General features: G+C 42.0%; 1 protein-coding gene across 7 annotated transcripts in view; it reads right to left on the reverse strand.

The window, feature by feature from the left end:
* The window catches only part of herc2 (HECT and RLD domain containing E3 ubiquitin protein ligase 2), a 274,014-nt gene that overhangs the window by 219,698 nt on the left and 34,164 nt on the right, over positions 1-20,152 (reverse strand). For all 7 annotated transcript variants that reach the window (XM_061888270.1, XM_061888266.1, XM_061888265.1 and 4 more), the window contains exons 7-15: positions 18,820-18,961; positions 15,380-15,484; positions 15,129-15,300; positions 9,568-9,741; positions 7,377-7,565; positions 7,103-7,254; positions 5,404-5,561; positions 5,224-5,337; positions 4,906-5,157 (exon numbers count right to left, since the gene is read on the reverse strand). In XM_061888270.1, the coding sequence (XP_061744254.1) occupies positions 4,906-5,157; positions 5,224-5,337; positions 5,404-5,561; positions 7,103-7,254; positions 7,377-7,565; positions 9,568-9,741; positions 15,129-15,300; positions 15,380-15,484; positions 18,820-18,961 (1,458 nt within the window). The remainder of the gene's footprint in view (positions 1-4,905; positions 5,158-5,223; positions 5,338-5,403; positions 5,562-7,102; positions 7,255-7,376; positions 7,566-9,567; positions 9,742-15,128; positions 15,301-15,379; positions 15,485-18,819; positions 18,962-20,152) is intronic.

The raw sequence follows: 20,152 nt of genomic DNA on the forward strand, positions 1-20,152 counted from the left end.
AAGAAAGAAAATTGGAATGTAAAGACAAAACGCTGACATTTTCTAATGAATAATTAATAATAATATACTTGGTCACCTATAACACAATTTTTCAATATAGAAAATATCTGTTTTTAGCATTTTTTTGAATAATTTTTTTTTTTAAATGATAGCCGCACACTGAGAAAGTTTAGACACGCATGATTTAAAAAATTAGAAGCTGTCAAAATAAAAAAATAAAACAAAAATATAAACAAAGTTTAGTGAGTTCAATAAAATTATTTGAACTTATGAATTAGCTTCACGGTGGAAGAGGGGTTAGTGCGTCTGCCTCACAATACGAAGTTCCTGCAGTCCTGGGTTCAAATCCAGGCTCGGGATCTTTCTGTGTGGAGTTTGCATGTTCTCCCCGTGAATGCGTGGGTTCCCTCCGGGTACTCCGGCTTCCTCCCACCTCCAAAGACATGCACCTGGGGATAGGTTGATTGGCAACACTAAATTGGCCCTAGTGTGTGAATGTGAGTGTGAATGTTGTCTGTCCATCTGTGTTGGCCCTGCGATGAGGTGGCGACTTGTCCAGGGTGTACCCCGCCTTCCGCCCGATTGTAGCTGAGATAGGCGCCAGCGCCCCCCGCAACCCCAAAAAAGGGAATAAGCGGTAGAAAATGGATGGATGGCATTGAGTTCACCAGTAAAATGTATTTATTGCCCAGTCCTCTCGTGAAGTTAAAATGGCCCAGTTTTGTTGAGAAAAAAAGTTGAGAAAAAAAAAGAAAGAAAATTGGAATGTAAAGACAAGACGCTGACATTTTCTAATTAATAATTAATAATAATATACTTGGTACCTATAACACAATTTTTCAATATATAAAATATCTGTTTTTAGCATTTTTTTGAATATTTTTTTTTTCAAATGATAGCCGCACACTGAGAAAGTTTAGACACGCATGTTTTAAAAAATTAGAAGCTGTCAAAATAAAAAAATAAATAAAAAATATAAACAAAGTTTAGTTAGTTCAATAAAATAATTTGAACTTATGAATTAGTTACTTTAAAAATGACAACAATATTAAACATCGTTAAGTGTGTGACACACAGACATCTTATAGGTGGACGCAGTATTGGCTGCGGTGACGTGACAAATTCCGCCGCCATCTTGAAGTGGTGATGAGGAGCTGGCAAGCAGCCTAAACTGACAGTTGACAGGTAGAAAACAAAGATGGTGTTCAGCGTTTTCCTGCTTAAATGAGCGGACTGTTGAAAATAGGAATTGGGGGAATCCCTTTTCACAAGATTTAACATTAACATACTATTGGTTGTATTTTGTGAAAAGAATATTACCACAGAGTGGAGAAGGAGCAAAGATCTTCAATAGTACTGATATCATAGCCGCTAACAAGAGTATGACCATGTCATTGAAATTAATCACATTTAAAAATGTCATAATTGAGTCACATAAAGTTGAAATAATGGATGAAGATAAAGATTGTAAAAGCTAACAAGGGTAAAAGTTAGGACCACAGTCCAGATTGTGTCATTTAAGGGAAGAATGTAATACAACATATCAATATAAAATGTCAAGACAGAATAAACTCTCTGCTGCTGCAGCAACAGAGATACAGTCTATAGGTCCATAAGATATATAGATATCTAATGTATTCATACATTGTTTATGTAGGATATACGCATGTTTATATAACCTAAATTGTTTCTTCAATCTAAAAGTAGCTGGTCGTTTTTTTCCCCTTCTAAAGGATTATATTCCCAGTATTGATGTCGGATGTCTGGTCACTTATAGCATATAAGAATATTCTATTACTCTTAAGCAAACTATGAATAATAAAACACGCCAAAACATGTGTCCTTTATCATAGCTACACGTATGACAAAAAAAAAACACGTGAAAATCGGTGGTATTCAGTAAGGTAAGATGAATTAAATGTGCTGACAGTTCATTGCTCCTGCCAAATGAATTGCACTGAGTGTAGCGGATCACCACTCCAAGATGGCGGCCCTGCGTCTCGTCAGCGCAAGTAGGCAGTAGCGCTCCATGCTGCGTCTACTTAGAAGGTGTCTATGGTCACACAATCGTGTTATTTTTTTTATTATTCGTCTTACAGGGAAAAAACAACAGTAAAAATGTGAGAAAAAACAACAGTAAAAATGTGCGAAAAAATAAAATGTTTAATAATATACCTAGTCGCTTATTATACAAATCTGACACTATGTTTTGTCTTTTAATATATATATATATATATATATATATATATATATATAAATATATATGTGTATCTATATATGTGTGTGTGTGTATATATATATATATATATATTTGTTTTTAACCTTTTTCTTTTTACAAAATAAAAAATATCCAAATGGCCCCCGGATACTTGACTTTTCAGAGTGTGGCACCTGCTACAATATAGACAGACTACAGATCAGGACCTCCTTGTCGGACAAAAAACAATACACCAGTGAGTGGAAAGTATGAGATGTATTGTGAAAAATCTGAAACGATACTGATAACTGATAATTAATATACTTTGTACCGCCCCGTCATGGCAGTTTTTCGCATGGCGTTCAACATTTTTGTTTGAGAGTTCGAGTTTGGAGCAACGTGCTTCCGAAGCCAGTCACTATTCAATGTAGCAGGCTAGCTAGTACAAAGTCAGCAGGCATAACTTCACTTCCACAGACTTTGGAGAATATACGGGTATGCCTGTATACCGACAGCCATCAGACTGTATAATGCATGTGTTCCTTTTTGACTGTACTTGAATGTATAATAGACTGTATTTATGTTATTCACATGTGAATAATGCTGTATAATAGACTGTATTTATATTATTGACATGTGAATAATGCTGTATAATAGACTGTATTTATATTATTCACATGTGAATAATGCTGTATAATAGACTGTATTTATATTAATGCTGTATAATGGACTGTATTTATGTTATTCACATGTGAATAATGCTGTATAATAGACTGTATTTATATTATTCACATGTGAATAATGCTGTATAATAGACTGTATTTATGTTATTCACGTGTGAATAATGCTGTATAATAGACTGTATTTATATTAATGCTGCATAATAGACTGTATTTATATTATTGACATGTGAATAATGCTGTATAATAGACTATTTATATAATTCGCATGTGAATAATGCTGTATAATAGACTGTATTTATATTATTCACATGTGAATAATGCTGTATAATAGACTGTATTTATGTTATTCACATGTGAATAATGTTGTATAATAGACTGTATTTGTTATTTACATGTGAATTAAGCTGTAAAAGACTATTTATATTAATGCTGTATAATAGACTGTATTTTTATTATTGACATGTGAATAATGCTGTATAATAGACTGTATTTATATAATTCACATGTGAATAATGCTGTATAATAGACTGTATTTATATTAATGCTGTATAATAGACTGTATTTATATTATTCACATGTGAATAATGCTGTATAAGACTGTATTTATATAATTCACATGTGAATAATGCTGTGTAATAGACTGTATTTATATTATTCACATGTGAATAATGCTGTATAATAGACTGTATGTATGTTATTCACATGTGAATAATGTTGTATAATAGACTATTTGTTATTCACATGTGAATAATGCTGTAAAAGACTGTATTTATATTAATGCTGTATAATAGACTGTATTTTTATTATTGACTTGTGAATAATGCTGTATAATAGACTGTATTTATATAATTCACATGTGAATAATGCTGTATAATAGACTGTATTTGTATTAATGCTGTATAATAGACTGTATTTATATTATTCACATGTGAATAATGCTGTATAAGACTGTATTTATATTATTCATATGTGAATAATGCTGTGTAATAGACTGTATTTATATTATTCACATCTGAATAATGCTGTATAATAGACTGTATTTATATTATTCACATGTGAATAATGCTGTGTAATAGACTGTATTTATATTATTCACATGTGAATAATGCTGTATAATAGACTGTATTTATATTATTCACATGTAAAAAATACCTAAGTGTCTATTGTTTATTTTGAGGGAACTGGTGCTGAATTTCCTCCAGGGATCAATAAAGTACTTTCTATTCTATTTTAAGTAATTCAACATATGCCGTTTTCAAAAAAATTCCCTCAAAATGTCATTCTATGGACGTTTGCAACAGTTTAAAAAGATCGAGATGGAGATGCTAATGTTTGTTAGCCTGTCAATGGCAAAATACATGGTATGTTAGCATGAAACTAGCAGGATAAGGACTACTTTTTTTACTGTATAGTTTCAGTTGCTTGTTTGTGTGCTGATTTGACACAATCTTTTACATGTTTTGGCATTTCATGTGCATTAATGTACTTTATTTAATGTGCTTGGCTGTACTGTAATTTCATTTGAAGGCTCAATTAACAACCTGGAAGTTTTTTCGCAGCTAAATGGAAGAACTGTTTACCTATCTGACGAACTAAATACCCACATTCAGGGAGGGCAGAATATACTTTGTCAGCTGTAAAACAAAAACGGACAAAGTTTTGTCATTTAAAAATATATACAGTGGGTCTGGGTTAGTTTTTCCTTCATTCCTGCGAGAATCCTGCGTGTGACTGAAGCAGTGGTGGTTGGTTCGTTTATCCAGGACGAGCTGGTCAAACAACAATCAGGTGGTATCTGTGAGCAGATAATGTATCATCTCTTTTAGACTTGTCAGGTCATTCTTCACTTACGCTGTAAGTAAGGGATGAGGCAAAAACTGACCCAGACCTCCTCTGTCCTTTTTTAACCTTTTTCCTGACAAAAAAAAAAAAAGGCCCTGCATACTTTGACTTTTTGGACACCTCTGTTATAAAGGCTCCTAAACATGAGAGCATCACTTGGCTTGGGTCAAAAGTCAAACTCACCCTGCAGACTGTCCAACAATTTGGGATAGCGGACGTGCTCGTCGGAGCCGTGTCCGAGGCGCTGGTTGTCGCCCTTCCCCCACGTGTACACCTGCCCGTCCTTGGTGAGCGCCAAGGAGAACTGGCTCCCGCAGCACACCTTGACCACGTCCAGGTCCTGCAGCTTCTCCACCAGCTTGGGCGTCTTACATCCATCGCTGCCCCCTCGGCCCAGTTTCCCGTAGTCGCCGTCTCCCCAGGACCACACTTGACCTGCGTCATGGAAAAAGACGTCAACGTGGTCCTTTTTACACGACTCCTTCAAAAAAGGATCCCAACCGTTTTCTGTGACGGCGAGCGTCTGGGCGTCACCGCTCCCGCACGCCACGTCCACCACCTTCAGTCCTTTCAGCGCCGTCACCAGCAGGGGCGTGGTCTGGTCCTCGCTGGAGCCTACAGGTAAGAAGGCTTGCTTTAGGGCCGGGAGCGGAGCGTCGCAGCCGGACCGCTGCTGCTTACCGTGGCCCAGGCGACCGTAGTTGCCCCGCCCCCACGTGTAGAGCTCGCCGTCGGCGGTGACGGCGGCGCTGTATGTGCTCCCGCACGCTACGTGCACCACTTGTTTTCCTGCCTGCTTCCCGTTGAAGGCAGCGACCATTGTGGGCTCTTCCAGGTAGCTGGAAAGTATGTAAACATAAATGTCAACATGCTGATCTTTATAACACATTAATAAAAAATACATATACAAATGTTTACATGCTTTACCGTTTCATTGTGTGGATTCTACGGAAAAATATCTAATTATTGTGTGAATGCTTTGGAGCAATGTTTTCTACACCAATTTTAATCTATTTATATACATGTATAATATATATAAATATATCTATATATACATACACACAGTATATAGACATATATACATACACACACACACACATATATATATATAGTATATACACATATACACACACACACACACACACACACACACATACACACACATACATATACAGTGGGGCAAAAAAGTATTTAGTCAGCCACCGATTCTGCAAGTTCTCCCACTTAAAATGATGACAGAGGTCTGTAATTTTCATCATAGGTACACTTCAACTGTGAAAGACAGAATGTGAAAAAAAATCTAGGAATTTTTGATAATTTATTTGTAAATTATGGTGGAAAATAAGTATTTGGTCAACCATTCAAAGCTCTAATTGATGGAAGGAGGTTTTTGCTCAAAATGTCACGATACATGGCCCCATTCATTCTTTCTTTAACACGGATCAATCGTCCTGTCCCCTTAGCAGAAAAACAGCCCCAAAGCGTGATGTTTCCACCCCCATGCTTCACAGTAGGTGTGGTGTTCTTGGGATGCCACCGATTGTGCAAGTTCTCCCACTTAAAATGATGACAGAGGTCTGTAATTTTCATCATAGGTACACTTCAACTGTGAAAGACAGAATGTGAAAAAAAAATCCAGGAATTTTTGATAATTTATTTGTAAATTATGGTGGAAAATAAGTATTTGGTCAACCATTCAAAGCTCTAATTGATGGAAGGAGGTTTTTGCTCAAAATGTCACGATACATGGCCCCATTCATTCTTTCCTTAACACGGATCAATCGTTCTGTCCCCTTAGCAGAAAAACAGCCCCAAAGCGTGATGTTTCCACCCCCATGCTTCACAGTAGGTGTGGTGTTCTTGGGATGCCACCGATTGTGCAAGTTCTCCCACTTAAAATGATGACAAATGTCTGTAATTTTCCTCATAGGTACACTTCAACTGTGAAAGACAGAATGTGAAAAAAAAATCCAGGAATTTTTGATAATTTATTTGTAAATTATGGTGGAAAATAAGTATTTGGTCAACCATTCAAAGCTCTAATTGATGGAAGGAGGTTTTTGCTCAAAATGTCACGATACATGGCCCCATTCATTCTTTCCTTAACACGGATCAATCGTTCTGTCCCCTTAGCATATGTATATATATATATATATGTATATATATATATATATATATATATGTATATATATATATATATATATATATATATATATATATATATATATATATATATATATATATATATATATATATATATATATATATATATATATATATATATATATATATATATATATATATATATATATATATATGCTACGTATTCGTTACATAAATCTGAAGAGCATCTACAATGTCATCGGAGAGTGTCACATACTTGGTGTCGCCGTGTCCGAGGCGTCCGCCGTCGCCGCAGCCCCAGGAGAAAACCTCCCCGTTGGACGACAAGGCCAAGTAATGCTGGCCTTCCGGATGTGACGCCAGCTTGCTGATCTTCCTGGAGCTCAGGCCGTAGATCAGCATGGGCGCCTGCCGGCAAAACCAAACTCAAGCGACTCAAAAAGAGAGCGTCAAACTGTCTTTGTTTGTCTGAATAAAGGTAGATATGAGAAGAAACATACAAGAGGCGTGCAGCCAGAGTGTGTCCTCACCAGGGTTGTGCTCTTGTAGTTTTGGGCATAAACAGCGCCGGTGTTGGACAGGATGAGAAAGCCTTTTTCCGAGCACACAATCTGAGTGACTCCCACGCTGGCCAGGGCTTTGCACTGGATCGGTCCGTTGATGTTGGCGTACAGCTTCCAGCCCAGGAGGCCGCAGGCAATCACCTCCTGCATGTTCCCCTGAAACACAAGGCAGAAGGTGCAGTCCTTTGGAGACTTTTCGACTCCGGCCGATGCCCATTGTTACAAGTCAAGGAGGCCGATAACCCACATTTGCACCGGTATATATGTTTCTCAGTTTTAAACATTAAATATCTTGTCCTATTCAATTGAATATCAGTTGAAAGGGATTAGCAAATCATTGTATTCTGTTTTTATTTACCATTTACACAACGTGCCAACTTCACTGGTGTTGGGTTTTGTACTTCAATATTTGCAATATTTTTTTAAATACCAAATACTGTGTGAATATATTGTATTTGCTGATGTACTTCTGTTGGAGTCGTAACTAATACAGGTGCTGGTCATATTATTAGAATATCATGAAAAAGTTGATTTATTTCATTAATTCCATTTAGAAAGTCAAACTTGTAGAATGTATACATTCATTCCAAACAGACTGATACATTTCAAGTGTTTTTTGCCAAAAAGGAGATGATTATAGCTGACAACCAATGAAAACCCTAAATTCAACATCTCAGAAAATTAGAATGTGGTGAAAAGGTCAGATATTGAAGACACCTGATGCCACACTCTAATGAGCTAACTAACTCAAAACACCTGGAAAACCCTTTAAAATGGTCTCTCGTTTTGATTCTGTATGACACACAATCATGGGGAAGACTGCTGACTTGACAACTGTCCAAAAGATGATCATTGATACTTTAAAGAAGGAGGGCAAGACACAAAAGGTCATTGCCAAAGAGGTTGGATGTTCCCAGAGCTCTGTTTCCAAGCACATTAATAGAGAGGCGAAGGGAAGACAAAGATGTGGTCGAAAAAAGTGTACAAGCAAGAGGGATAACCACGCCCTGGAGAGGATTGTCAAACAAAACCGATTCAAAAATGTGTGGGAGTTCCACAAAGAGTGGACTGCAGCTGGAGTCAGTGCTTCTAGAACCACCACGCACCGACGTATGCAAGATATGGGCTTCAGCTGTCGCATTCCTTGTGTAAAGCCACTCTTGAATAAGAGACAACTTCAAAAGTGTCTCGCCTGGGCTCAAGACAAAAAGAACTGGACTGCTGCTGAGTGGTCCAAAGTTATGTTTTCAGATGAAAGTAAATTTTGTATCTCCTTTGGATATCAAGGTCCCAGAGTCTGGAGGAAGACAGGAAAGGCACATAATCCACGTTGCCTGAAGTCCAGTGTCAAATTTCCACAATCGGTAATGGTCTGGGGTGCCATGTCATCTGCTGGTGTTGGTCCACTGTGTTTCCTGAGGTCGAGGGTCAATGCAGTAGTCTACCAGGAAGTTTTAGTACACTTTATGCTGCCTGCCGCGGACCAATTTTATGGAGGTGAAGATTTCATTTCCCAACATGACTTGGCACCTGCACACAGTGCCAAATCTACCAGTACCTGGTTTAAGGACCATCCCTGTTCTTGATTGGCCTGCAAACTCACCTGACCTTAACCCCATAAAAAACCTATGGGGTATTGTGAAGCGGAAGATGCGAGATGCCAGAGCCAACAATGCTGAAGAGCTGAAGGCCACTATTAAAGCAAGCTGGGCTCTCATAACACCTGAGGAGTGCAACAGACTGGTGGACTCCATGCCACGCCGTATTGCTGCAGCAATTCAGGCAAAAGGAGCTGCAACTAAGTATTGATTGCCGTACATGCTGAAACTTTCCATCTTCATACTTTTCAGTTGGCCCACATTTCTAAAAAATATTTTTTGGTACTAGTCGTAACTAATACTCTAATTTTCTGAGATACTGAATTTGGAATTTTCAGTAATTGTCAGTACTAATCATCAAAATTTAAAGAAATAAACATTTTAAATATATCACTATGTGTGTAATGAATTGATATAATATGTAAGCTTCACGTTCTGAATATAATTACTGAAATAAATCATCTTTTTCATGATATTCTAATAATATGAACAGCACCTGTACACTCCAAAATGCCAAATATTGTCCGATGTCTATTCCTTGGCATACGTCATTTAGCTACCTTGTGCGTGGAAGGGGAGTTGAGCTGCGGGGGGCTGCGAGGGCAAGCCAAGCGGTCCAAGTGGGCCAAGATCACCACGGCCGTCTGGCGAAGATCGATGGCCAGGTCGTTGTCCTGGGGCAGCGTCAGGTAGCGCAGGAAACTCTCGTTTGGACTCAGAGGTGCTGAGAGAATCTGCAGACCATAGTCATCAACCCACAAATGGATCGTTATCAAAGATGACTGTGTGTTATTAATGGTGCCACAGTATATACTTAAAGGCCTACTGAAATGAGATATTCTTATTCAAACGGGGATACCAGGTCCATTCTATGTGTCATACTTGATCATTTCGCGATATTCCCATATTTTTGCTGAAAGGACTTAGTAGAGAACATCGACGATAAGGTTCGCAACTTTTGCCCGCTAATAAAAAAGCCTTGCCTTTACCGGAAGTAGCAGACGATGTGCGCGTGACGTCACGGGTTGTAGGGCTCCTCACATCCTCACATTGTTCACAATCATAGCCAACAGCAGCTGGAGCGATTCGGAACGAGAAAGCGACAATTTCCCCATTAATTTGAGCGAGGATGAAAGATTCGTGGATGAGGAAATTTACAGTGAAGGACTAGAAAAAAAAGTTTTAAAAAATGGTGATTGCAGTGGGAGCGATTCAGATGTTATTAGACACATTTACTAGGATAATTCTGGAAAATCCCTTATCTGCCTATTGTGTTGCTAGTATTTTAGTGAGATTAAATAGTATGTGAAAGTCGGAGGGGTGTGGCCACGAGTGTGTTGACGCCAGAGTCTCTGAGGGAAGTCACGGCAGCTGCAGGACGGAAGCTCCGCTGATGTCTCCGGTAAGAGGCGACTTATTACCACAAAAAATGTACTGCTCGCCTGTGTATCGGCTGGGGACATCTCTGCGCTGCTGATCCGCCTCCGCTTAGGATGGTTTCCTGCTGGCTCCGCTGTGAACGGGACTCTCGCTGCTGTGTTGGATCCGCTTTGGACTGGACTCTCGCGACTGGGTTGGATCCATTATGGATTGAACTTTCACAGTATCATGTTAGACCCGCTCGACATCCATTGCTTTCCACCTCTCCAAGGTTCTCATAGTCATCATTGTCACCGACGTCCCACTGGGTCATTATTGTCACCGATGTCCCACTGGGTGTGAGTTTTCCTTGCCCTTATGTGGGCCTACCGAGGATGTCGTAGTGGTTTGTGCAGCCCTTTGAGACACTAGTGATTTAGGGCTATATAAGTAAACATTGATTGATTGATTGATTTTCTCACCGAAAACTGCCGGTTGACATGTAGTCGGGATCCATGTTCGCTTGACTGCTCTGATCCATAGTAAAGCTTCATCTTCGGGAATTTTAAACAAGGAAACACCGGCTGTGTTTTTGTGGCTAAATGCTAAATTTAAGCTTCCCGCCTCCATCTTTCTACTTTGACTTCTCCATTATTAATTGAACAAATAGCAAAAGATTCAGCAACACAGATGTCCAGAATACTGTGTAATTATGCAATTAAAGCAGACTACTTTTAGCTTAGATCGGACTGGAAAATAACGCCCGCTACAACCCGTGACGTCAAATGCACGCGTAATCAAAACCACGATGTTTTCAACGCGACACTTTGCGGGAAATTTAAAATTGCAATTTATTAAACTAAAAAGGCCGTATTGGCATGTGTTGCAATGTTAATATTTCATCATTGATATATAAACTATCAGACTGCGTGGTCGGTAGTAGTGGCCTTCAGTAGGCCTTTAAGTGACGTTTTAATTATGTTTAAGAGTAATAAGGTTTTATGGAACGTGATAAAAACAAAAAATGTGCTTCTGGGTGAATGCCTGTAAGTGCTGCCTGCTGATTAGAGCTTTAAACCGAAAGTTCTGTCTTCTAGCCATCCATAGCGTTTCTACCTGCATGAATTCTTCATTCATCCCTTCAGGCAACGTTTGTAAGTTTTACAAAATAACTAAAACAATTCTTACTTACTAACCGTCCCGAGTGTGATGTCTGCAGGAGTGCTTTCATGCATGTCTGTACGTGTTATCATAATGTAATGCCGCTAACATTGTTAGCATTAGCTACCAACACCTTTGTGAGTGTCTGTTAGTATTATTAACTTAGCATAGCATTCTTTTTGTATTGTTTCAGTTTCACAAATTCCTCAATAAATTCACCAAAACATCAATGTGGAGTTATTAAGCCTGTTTATCTGATTGGAAAACTAGCAGGGAGTGGACCACTCCTCTTATTAAGTCCATCCATCCATTCCTCCATCTTCTTTCACTTATCTGAGGTCGGGTCGCGGGGGCAGCAGCCTAAGCAGGGAAGCCTAGACTTCCCTCTCCCCAGCCACATGGTCCAGCTCTTCCCTGGGGATCCCGAGGCATTCCCAGGCCAGCCGGGAGACATAGTCTACCCAACGTGTCCTGGGTCTTCCACGTGGCCTCCTACTGGTCGGACGTGCCCTAAACACTTCCCTAGGGAGGCGTTCGGGTGGCATCCTGACCAGATGCCCGAACCACCTCGTCTGGTTCCTTTCCATGTGGTGGAACAGCGGCCTTACTTTGAGCTCCACCCGGATGACAGAGCTTCTCACCCTATCTCTAAGGAAGAGATAGGTACCCGTGATCTTGTCCTTTCAGTCATAACCCAAAGCTCATGACCATAGGTGAGGATGAAAACGTAGATCGACCGGTAAATTGAGAGCTTTGCCTTCCGGCTCAGCTCCTTCTTCACCACAACGGATCGATGCAGCGTCCGCATTACTGAAGACGCCGCACCGATCCGCCTGTCGACCTCACGATCCACTCTTCCCTCACTCGTGAACAAGACTCCTAGGTACTTGAACTCCTCCACTTGGGGCAGGGTCTCCTCCCCAACCCGGAGATGGCACTCAACCCTTTTCGGGGCAAGAACCATGGACTCGGATTTGGAGGTGGTGATTCTCATCCCAGTCGCTTCACACTCGGCTGCGAACGGATCCAGTGAGAGCTAAATATCAATCAATCAATCAATGTTTATTTATATAGCCCTAAATCACAAGTGTCTCAAAGGGCTGCACAAGCCACAAGGACATCCTCGGTTCAGATCCCACACCAGGGCAAGGAAAAACTCAACCCAGTGGGATGACAATGAGAAACTTTGGCGAGGACCCCAGATGTGGGTGATCCCACCTCCCCTCTAGGGAGACCGGTGCAATGGACGTGGAGTGGGTCTAGCATAATATCGGGAAAATCCAGTCCATAGTGAGTCCAAAATCCTGGCCAGATAAAGCCTTCAGGACCACATTATCTGCAAAAAAACTGATACCTAATCCTGCAGCCATTAAACCAGATCCCCTCAACGCCCTGACTCTTATTAAGTCCATCCATTTTCTACCGCTTGTCCCTTTTGGGGTCCCGGGAGGGGCTGTCTAGCTAACTGAAGCGCTACCTTGCACAGCCAGTGGGTCCATGACGATGACTTCTGTTTTGTTTAATCAGCCGTTTTACTGCCGTGCTACAGACAGCATTTGGAAACAATTAAGGGATGTAAATAAACATTTATAAAATATTTATAACTCATTTCACAACGCATATCTGCAGCTTATAGTCTGGTGCAGATAATACATGGAAAACATGTTTTTTTTCCTGAAATGTATTGGGTGTGTGGGTGGCTTAGGGCCGGGCCATATATCGATACACTCGATATTTCGTGGGTTTGTCTCTGTGCGATATAGAAAATGACTATATCGTAATATTCGAGTATACGTTCTCACGCAGTTGCTTTTAGCTGTGGGCATTACACTGCATGCGTTTCCCACTCTTTCTTGTCTGTCCTTCTCACAGACACGTAAACCAAGCGCACCTTACACAGCGTGACGTGTGCAACGTCACAAGCTCATGCGGAGCAGACAGGTAGCGACAAGGTAACGTTAGCTGTGATACTAAGGATGCGGTGCGAGTGGTAATACGAGAAAAAGAAGGTGCGAATCTGGTAACAAATGAAGGAAGAAATAATTCTCAAAATAACAGCACGGGGTCCATCGTCCGGCGGTGGTTTGGCTTCAAGCGGGAATATGTTCAACATTTATGCGGCAAAAGCGTTGCTACGAAAAGTAGCAGAACTGCTAACGTAGCGTCATTTGAAAAGTCACCCGCTAGAGAATGAAGAGTGCTTGAAATCTGTGTTAGCCCTGCGATGAGGTGGCGACTTGTCCAGGGTGTACCCCGCCTTCTGCCCGATTGTAGCTGAGATAGGCCCCAGCGCCCCCCGCGACTCCAAAGGGAATAAGCGGTAGTAAATGGATGGATGGATGGATGAAACTCTGCATGTCAACATCTCCGGCCGGTGCCAAACCCACAAAATTTCCAGATCAACACCATCCATCCATCCATTTTCTACCGCTTATTCCCTTTCGGGGTCGCTGGCGCCTATCTCAGCTACAATCGGGCGGAAGGTGGGGTACACCCTGGACAAGTCGCCACCTCATCCCAGGGCCAACACAGATAGACAGACAACATTCACACTCACATTAGGGCCAATTTAGTGTTGCCAATCAACCTATCCCCAGGTGCATGTCTTTGGAAGTGGGAGGAAGCCGGAGTACCCGGAGGGAACCCACGCATTCACGGGGAGAACATGCAAACTCCACACAGAAAGATCCCGAGCCTGGATTTGAACCCAGGACTGCAGGACCTTCGTATTGTGAGGCAGACGCACTAACCCCTCTGCCACCGTGAAGCCACCGTATAAAAAAAAAAAAGTCAACAACAGAAGGAGATAACGTCCGCAGGAACCTATCATGCAGCTCATTTTTATTTTACAGCTATTGAAATATCTTGAGTGACATCATGCACAAATGTGCACTTTATTTGTTTTAAACTATTGTAGTGGCGTTCTGTACAAAAAGTGCACTTTAATTTAGTGACATCCATTGCTTTCCTCCTCTCCAAGGTTCTCATAGTCATCATTATCACCGACGTCCCCACTGAGTGTGAGTTTTCCTTGCCCTTATGTGGGCCTACCGAGGATGTCGTAGTGGTTTGTGTTGTGGTTTGTGCAGCCCTTTGAGACACTAGTGATTTAGGGCTATATAAGTAAACGATTGATTGATTGATTGAGTGTTGCTTTGATATGTCATCTTAGTGACATCATGCACAAAAGTGCACCAAAAGCTTGTTTTAAAATGTCTCAGACAATCTTGCACTTTCGGTTTTGGAAATGACATGAATGTTTGTGCCACTGTTTAATAAATACACTTTTGATAAATTGACTTAGTTGTGATTTCCCTCTCTGCATGAAAGTTTAAAAGTAGCATATATTAATGCAGTATGAAGAAGAATGTTTTAATGTAGACACATAGAATCATCACACTGCTGTGATTATATGCATCAAGTGTTCATTCAAGGCTAAGGCAAAATATGGAGATATATATGGTGTATCGTGACATGGCCTAAAAATATCGAGATATTAAAAAAAGGCCATATTGCCCAGCCCAAGTGTGGCTTATATCCCAGAGCGCTCTATAGTCCGGAAAGTACTCTAATGAAGCGACCTCAATGTGCAGCCACTAACCTCCAGTTCTTCCTCGAGGACAGGCTCCTCCTTGCTGCTGTGTATGTTCTTGAAGCGCTGCAAAAGGGGCAGCAGAGGCGCGCTGGTTCCCTGCGTGGAACGCTCATTGTCCATCTCTCTGGTGCCGCTCTCCCACAGGCGCAGCAGCAGCAGGATGGCCGACAGCAGCTGACTGAAAAAGGCGTGAGGGACAAATGTGAGCGAGGGGGAAGCTGTGGTTAACCTGAAGAAGGGTCTGCTGTCGGCGCTACCTGAGTGTGCCTCTCTGCACGGCCAGCTCCAGCAGGATGGCCAGGGCCAGGTGCTGGTCCTGGAGGGGAATGTTTCCCTTGGTGCTGGCGTTTCCATGGATTTCACTGGGGAAGGGACACAGGACACGTGAGACGCAGACATGTTGACGGAACTGCTTTCTGTACCCTGGACGTGGTCGCCAGACTTTGAAGATGGTGCAGAGTGTCCGAATCCGTGAATGGGTGTAACAGTACATGCCAACCCTCCCGATTTTCCCGGAAGACTCTCGAATTTCAGTGACCCTCCCGAAAATCTCCCGGGGCAACCATTCTCCCAAATGTCTCCCGATTTCCACCCGTGCCAACCCAGTCACATAACATCTACACCGGGGGCGCTCACACTTTTTCTGCAGGTGAGCTACTTTTCAATTGACCAAGTCGAGGAGATCTACCTCATTCCTATTTATAATTTTTATTTATTTATTTATGAAAGAGACATTTTTGTTAACAAGTTAATGGTGTTTAATGATAATACAAGCATGTTTAACACAAATAGATTCCTTTCTTTCATGAAGACAAGAATATAAGTTGGTGTATTACCTGATTCTGATGACTTGCATTGATTGGAATTAGACAGTGGTGCTGATAACGTCCGCATTTTCAAATGGAGGAAAAAAAAAAGTCCTCCTTTCTGTCCAATACCACATGAAAGTGGTTGGATTTGGCATCTCATTTGTCCAACTTGCATACTCGTTTTTAAACACTTTGTTATGAGAGTAGCATATGTGTGTGGCCCTTTTTTTTTTTTTTTTTTCTCCCAGTCTAACAACTGTAGTCTGATTCTGGATGGTCTTCTCTTGAGTGTCAGAGGTGAACTGTGGCCGGGAGAAGCGTGATACAAACCAGAGTAGAAGGACACTGTCCACACATCACCACTTGGTTCACCAGGGTTGTCATCCAGTCTCCACAAGTCTTTCCTACCGATACTGTCACTGGCCACCCCTAAAGACCAGTGACTGTTTTCTCCGACTTCCACCTCCCACAAATGGCTCCCAGAGCTGAATCCCACTGAAGCCCAGATGCCCTGTGGGTTGACACATCTATCTGTGTTGTCTGGAAGAGGCTGTTCATCACACACCGACACAGTGGACAGGTCAGCAGACACAGTCAGACATGCTGAGCCTGTGTTGGGGTCCAAGGTCACCGGAACTGTCGATGTCTTCGAGGCCGGTCCTGGCACACACCGTTCAGCGACAGGCCCGCAGGCTACGCCCCCCTCCACATACCTCCACCGCCAGACTCAGGCCGGGAAGGCGTCTGGCCGCCCCTACTCCACCCCCCACCGGATCACTTGCCCCACCTCTATGTGTGTGGCCCTTTAATGTCTGGCAGCAGGTGAGTGACGTCAGTGAGTGTGCGGGTGGGCAAGCAAGTGAGAAAGCGGGGAGAAATACATTGGCATCAAACTCCGTAGCTTGCTCGCTTGTGCACGCTAGCTTTCTGAGACTCTTATTTTGTTAGCACAGGCAGGATGAAACAGGTCTTTTATGGTGAAGACAGGAACTGTGCAGTCGGTCTTTAGAGTTTTGACAGTAGGTACGGAGTCTCTAGAAATAAAATGTGTTTCTCTGCGTCCGCCCTGTTAGTGATTTTTTTCTTAAATATGAGCTCGCAGCAGGCAGCGTCATCTCACAAGATCCTCGGGTGCCGAGAATGTCAAACAACTGACGAAAGTGAAGTCTTGGTATGATTGATGATTGCTCATTTTTATGTCTATTTTTTAATGCCTGGCTTGAGATCGACTGACACACCCTCCGAGATCGACCAGTCGATCGCGATCCACGTAATGGGCCCCCCTGACCTACACCTTTTGGATCTCAGTGCACAACTGCACATATATGTCTCCGTTATCCATAGCTTTATCTATAACCCATAAAGTAGGCAGGCACGGAGCTTTTCTCAGCATGTGTTTATTCCAGCCGGCCCGTTAATACACGGACACGCAACATCCGGATTCCCATCATGCATTGCTTCAAAACTACGGCAAGTAGTAATGTCCAAAAACATAACAGAGACCAAGCAGAAGAGCGAAGAAGAGACATGTCCACGACGAGTAAGAAGAAGAAGTAGGCCTGCAAGTTCCAAAATGATTGGAAAAAATTATTTCAGTTCAACCCGGACAGCTCGAAGGGGAAGTGGTATGCTGCCTGCAAATTTTGCAGATCAGACTTCTCCATTGAACACGGTGGCCGAACGGATATACTCATTCATGAATGGAGTATATATATATATATATATATATATATATATATATATATATATATATATATATATATATATATAAGAAATACTTGAAAATATATACACCCCCCCACACACACACGTGTAAATGGTAGTAAAAACTAGCTCAAAACGTTAGCATGGTAGACTTTTGACAAGAACAAGAAAGTTTGATCACATTACGCCTGTACTGGCTCACCTGCACTGGCTTCCTGTGCACTTAAGATGTGACTTTAAGGTTTTATTAATTACGTATAAAATACTACACGGTCTAGCTCCAGCCTATCTTGCCGATTGTATTGTACCATATGTCCCGGCAAGAAATCTGCGTTCAAAAGACTCCGGCTTATTAGTGATTCCTAGAGCCCAAAAAAAGTCTGCGGGCTATAGAGCGTTTTCCGTTCGGGCTCCAGTACTCTGGAATGTCCTCCCGGTAACAGTTCGAGATGCTACCTCAGTAGAAGCATTTAAGTCTCACCTTAAAACTCATCTGTATACGCTAGCCTTTAAATAGACCTCCTTTTTAGACCAGTTGATCTGCCGCTTCTTTTCTTTCTCCTATGTCCCCCCCTCCCTTGTGGAGGGGGTCCGGTCCGATGACCATGGATGAAGTACTGGCTGTCCAGAGTCGAGACCCAGGATGGACCGCTCGTCGGGACCCAGGATGGACCGCTCGCCTGTATCGATTGGGGACATCTCTACGCTGCTGACCCGCCTCCGCTTGAGATGGTCTCCTGTGGACGGGACTCTTGCTGCTGTCTTGGATCCGCTTTGAACTGAACTCTCGCGGCTGTGTTGGAGCCACTATGGATTGAACTTTCACAGTATCATGTTAGACCCGCTCGACATCCATTGCTTTCGGTCCCCTAGAGGGGGGAGGGGGGGGTTGCCCACATCTGAGGTCCTCTCCAAGGTTTCTCATAGTCAGCATTGTCACTGGCGTCCCACTGGATGTGAATTCTCCCTGCCCACTGGGTGTGAGTTTTCCTTGCCCTTTTGTGGGTTCTTCCGAGGATGTTGTAGTCGTAATGATTTGTGCAGTCCTTTGAGACATTTGTGATTTGGGGCTATATAAATGAACATTGATTGATTGATTGATTAAAGCTAAAGTAAGCATGTGTCACATGCTAAGTTACAACAGAGCCTAAGCGAGTGGAGCTCAACAGGAACCCGCGGCTCACCTGAGGAACTTGGTGGCCCTCTCAACCACCTCCAGCCAGACCGAGGACACGGTGCCCTCATCGAACAGGGTGGCCTCTGGCAGGGCCCGGAGAGCATCCAGAGACTCCTGGAGGAGTTCACTGCAAAGGTCTGCGTCATCTCCTACACAAAACAACAACACCTTCTGCTTGAGAGAAGCCTCACACACACAAAAACATTTAAACATGCTGGGCCATACCAAAGACTATAAAAAAAAAAATGGGACCCATTGCCTCCCTGCTTGGGACTCAGCATCAAGGGTTGGAATTGGGGGTTAAATCACCATAAATGATTCCCGGGTGTGATCACTTCCCAGGGGGTGATCAAGGGGATGGGTCAAATGCAGAGGACAAATTCCACCACACCTAGTGTGTGTGTGTGAGACAATCATTGGTACTTTAACTTTAACATATTGATCATTTTCATTTTCAAAACCAATACTATATTCGATTCCCGCTTCCGCCATCCTAGTCACTGCCGTTGTGTCCTTGGGCAAGACACTTTACCCACCTGCTCCCAGTGCCACCCACACTGGTTTAAATGTAACTTAGATATTGGGTTTCACTATGTAAAGCGCTTTGAGTCACTAGAGAAAAGTGCTATATAAATATAATTCACTTCACTTTAAAGTCTTTTTTTATTTACTTTTTTTTTTAACCCTTTAGGGCTTTTTTTGTCTCAGGGAACTGGATGGGCCTCAGTCAAAAATGTTCAAAATAAGTCATATGTTAATTATTTATTCAGATATTACGTTTAATTTCATTGATGGATTTAACTTTTCATGCACTTTTTGTTAAAGAAAACGTTGATTTATTGTAAAAAACAAAAAAATAGAACATTTCCGAAGTGGAATCTTTGATGTGAAATAATTAAGTAATATTAAATATATTATAATAAGTAATATTATATATAATATAATAATTAATATTATATATAATATAATAATTAATCCATCCATCCATTTTCTACCGCTTATTCCCTTTTGGGGTCGCGGGGGGCGCTGGCGCCTATCTCAGCTCCAATCGGGCGGAAGGCGGGGTACACCCTGGACAAGTCGCCACCTCATCGCAGGGCCAACACAGATAGACGGACAACATTCACACTCACATTCACACACTAGGGCCAATTTAGTGTTGCCAATCAACCTATCACCAGGTGCATGTCTTTGGAGGTAGGAGGAAGCCGGAGTACCCGGAGGGAACCCACGCATTCACGGGGAGAACATGCAAACTCCACACAGAAAGATCCCGAGCCTGGATTTGAACCCAGGACTGCAGGAACTTCGTATTGTGAGGCAGACGCACTAACCCCTCT

Source organism: Nerophis ophidion, linkage group LG26, assembly GCF_033978795.1.
Source record: "Nerophis ophidion isolate RoL-2023_Sa linkage group LG26, RoL_Noph_v1.0, whole genome shotgun sequence".
In the NCBI taxonomy this organism is placed as follows: Eukaryota; Metazoa; Chordata; class Actinopteri; order Syngnathiformes; family Syngnathidae; genus Nerophis; species Nerophis ophidion.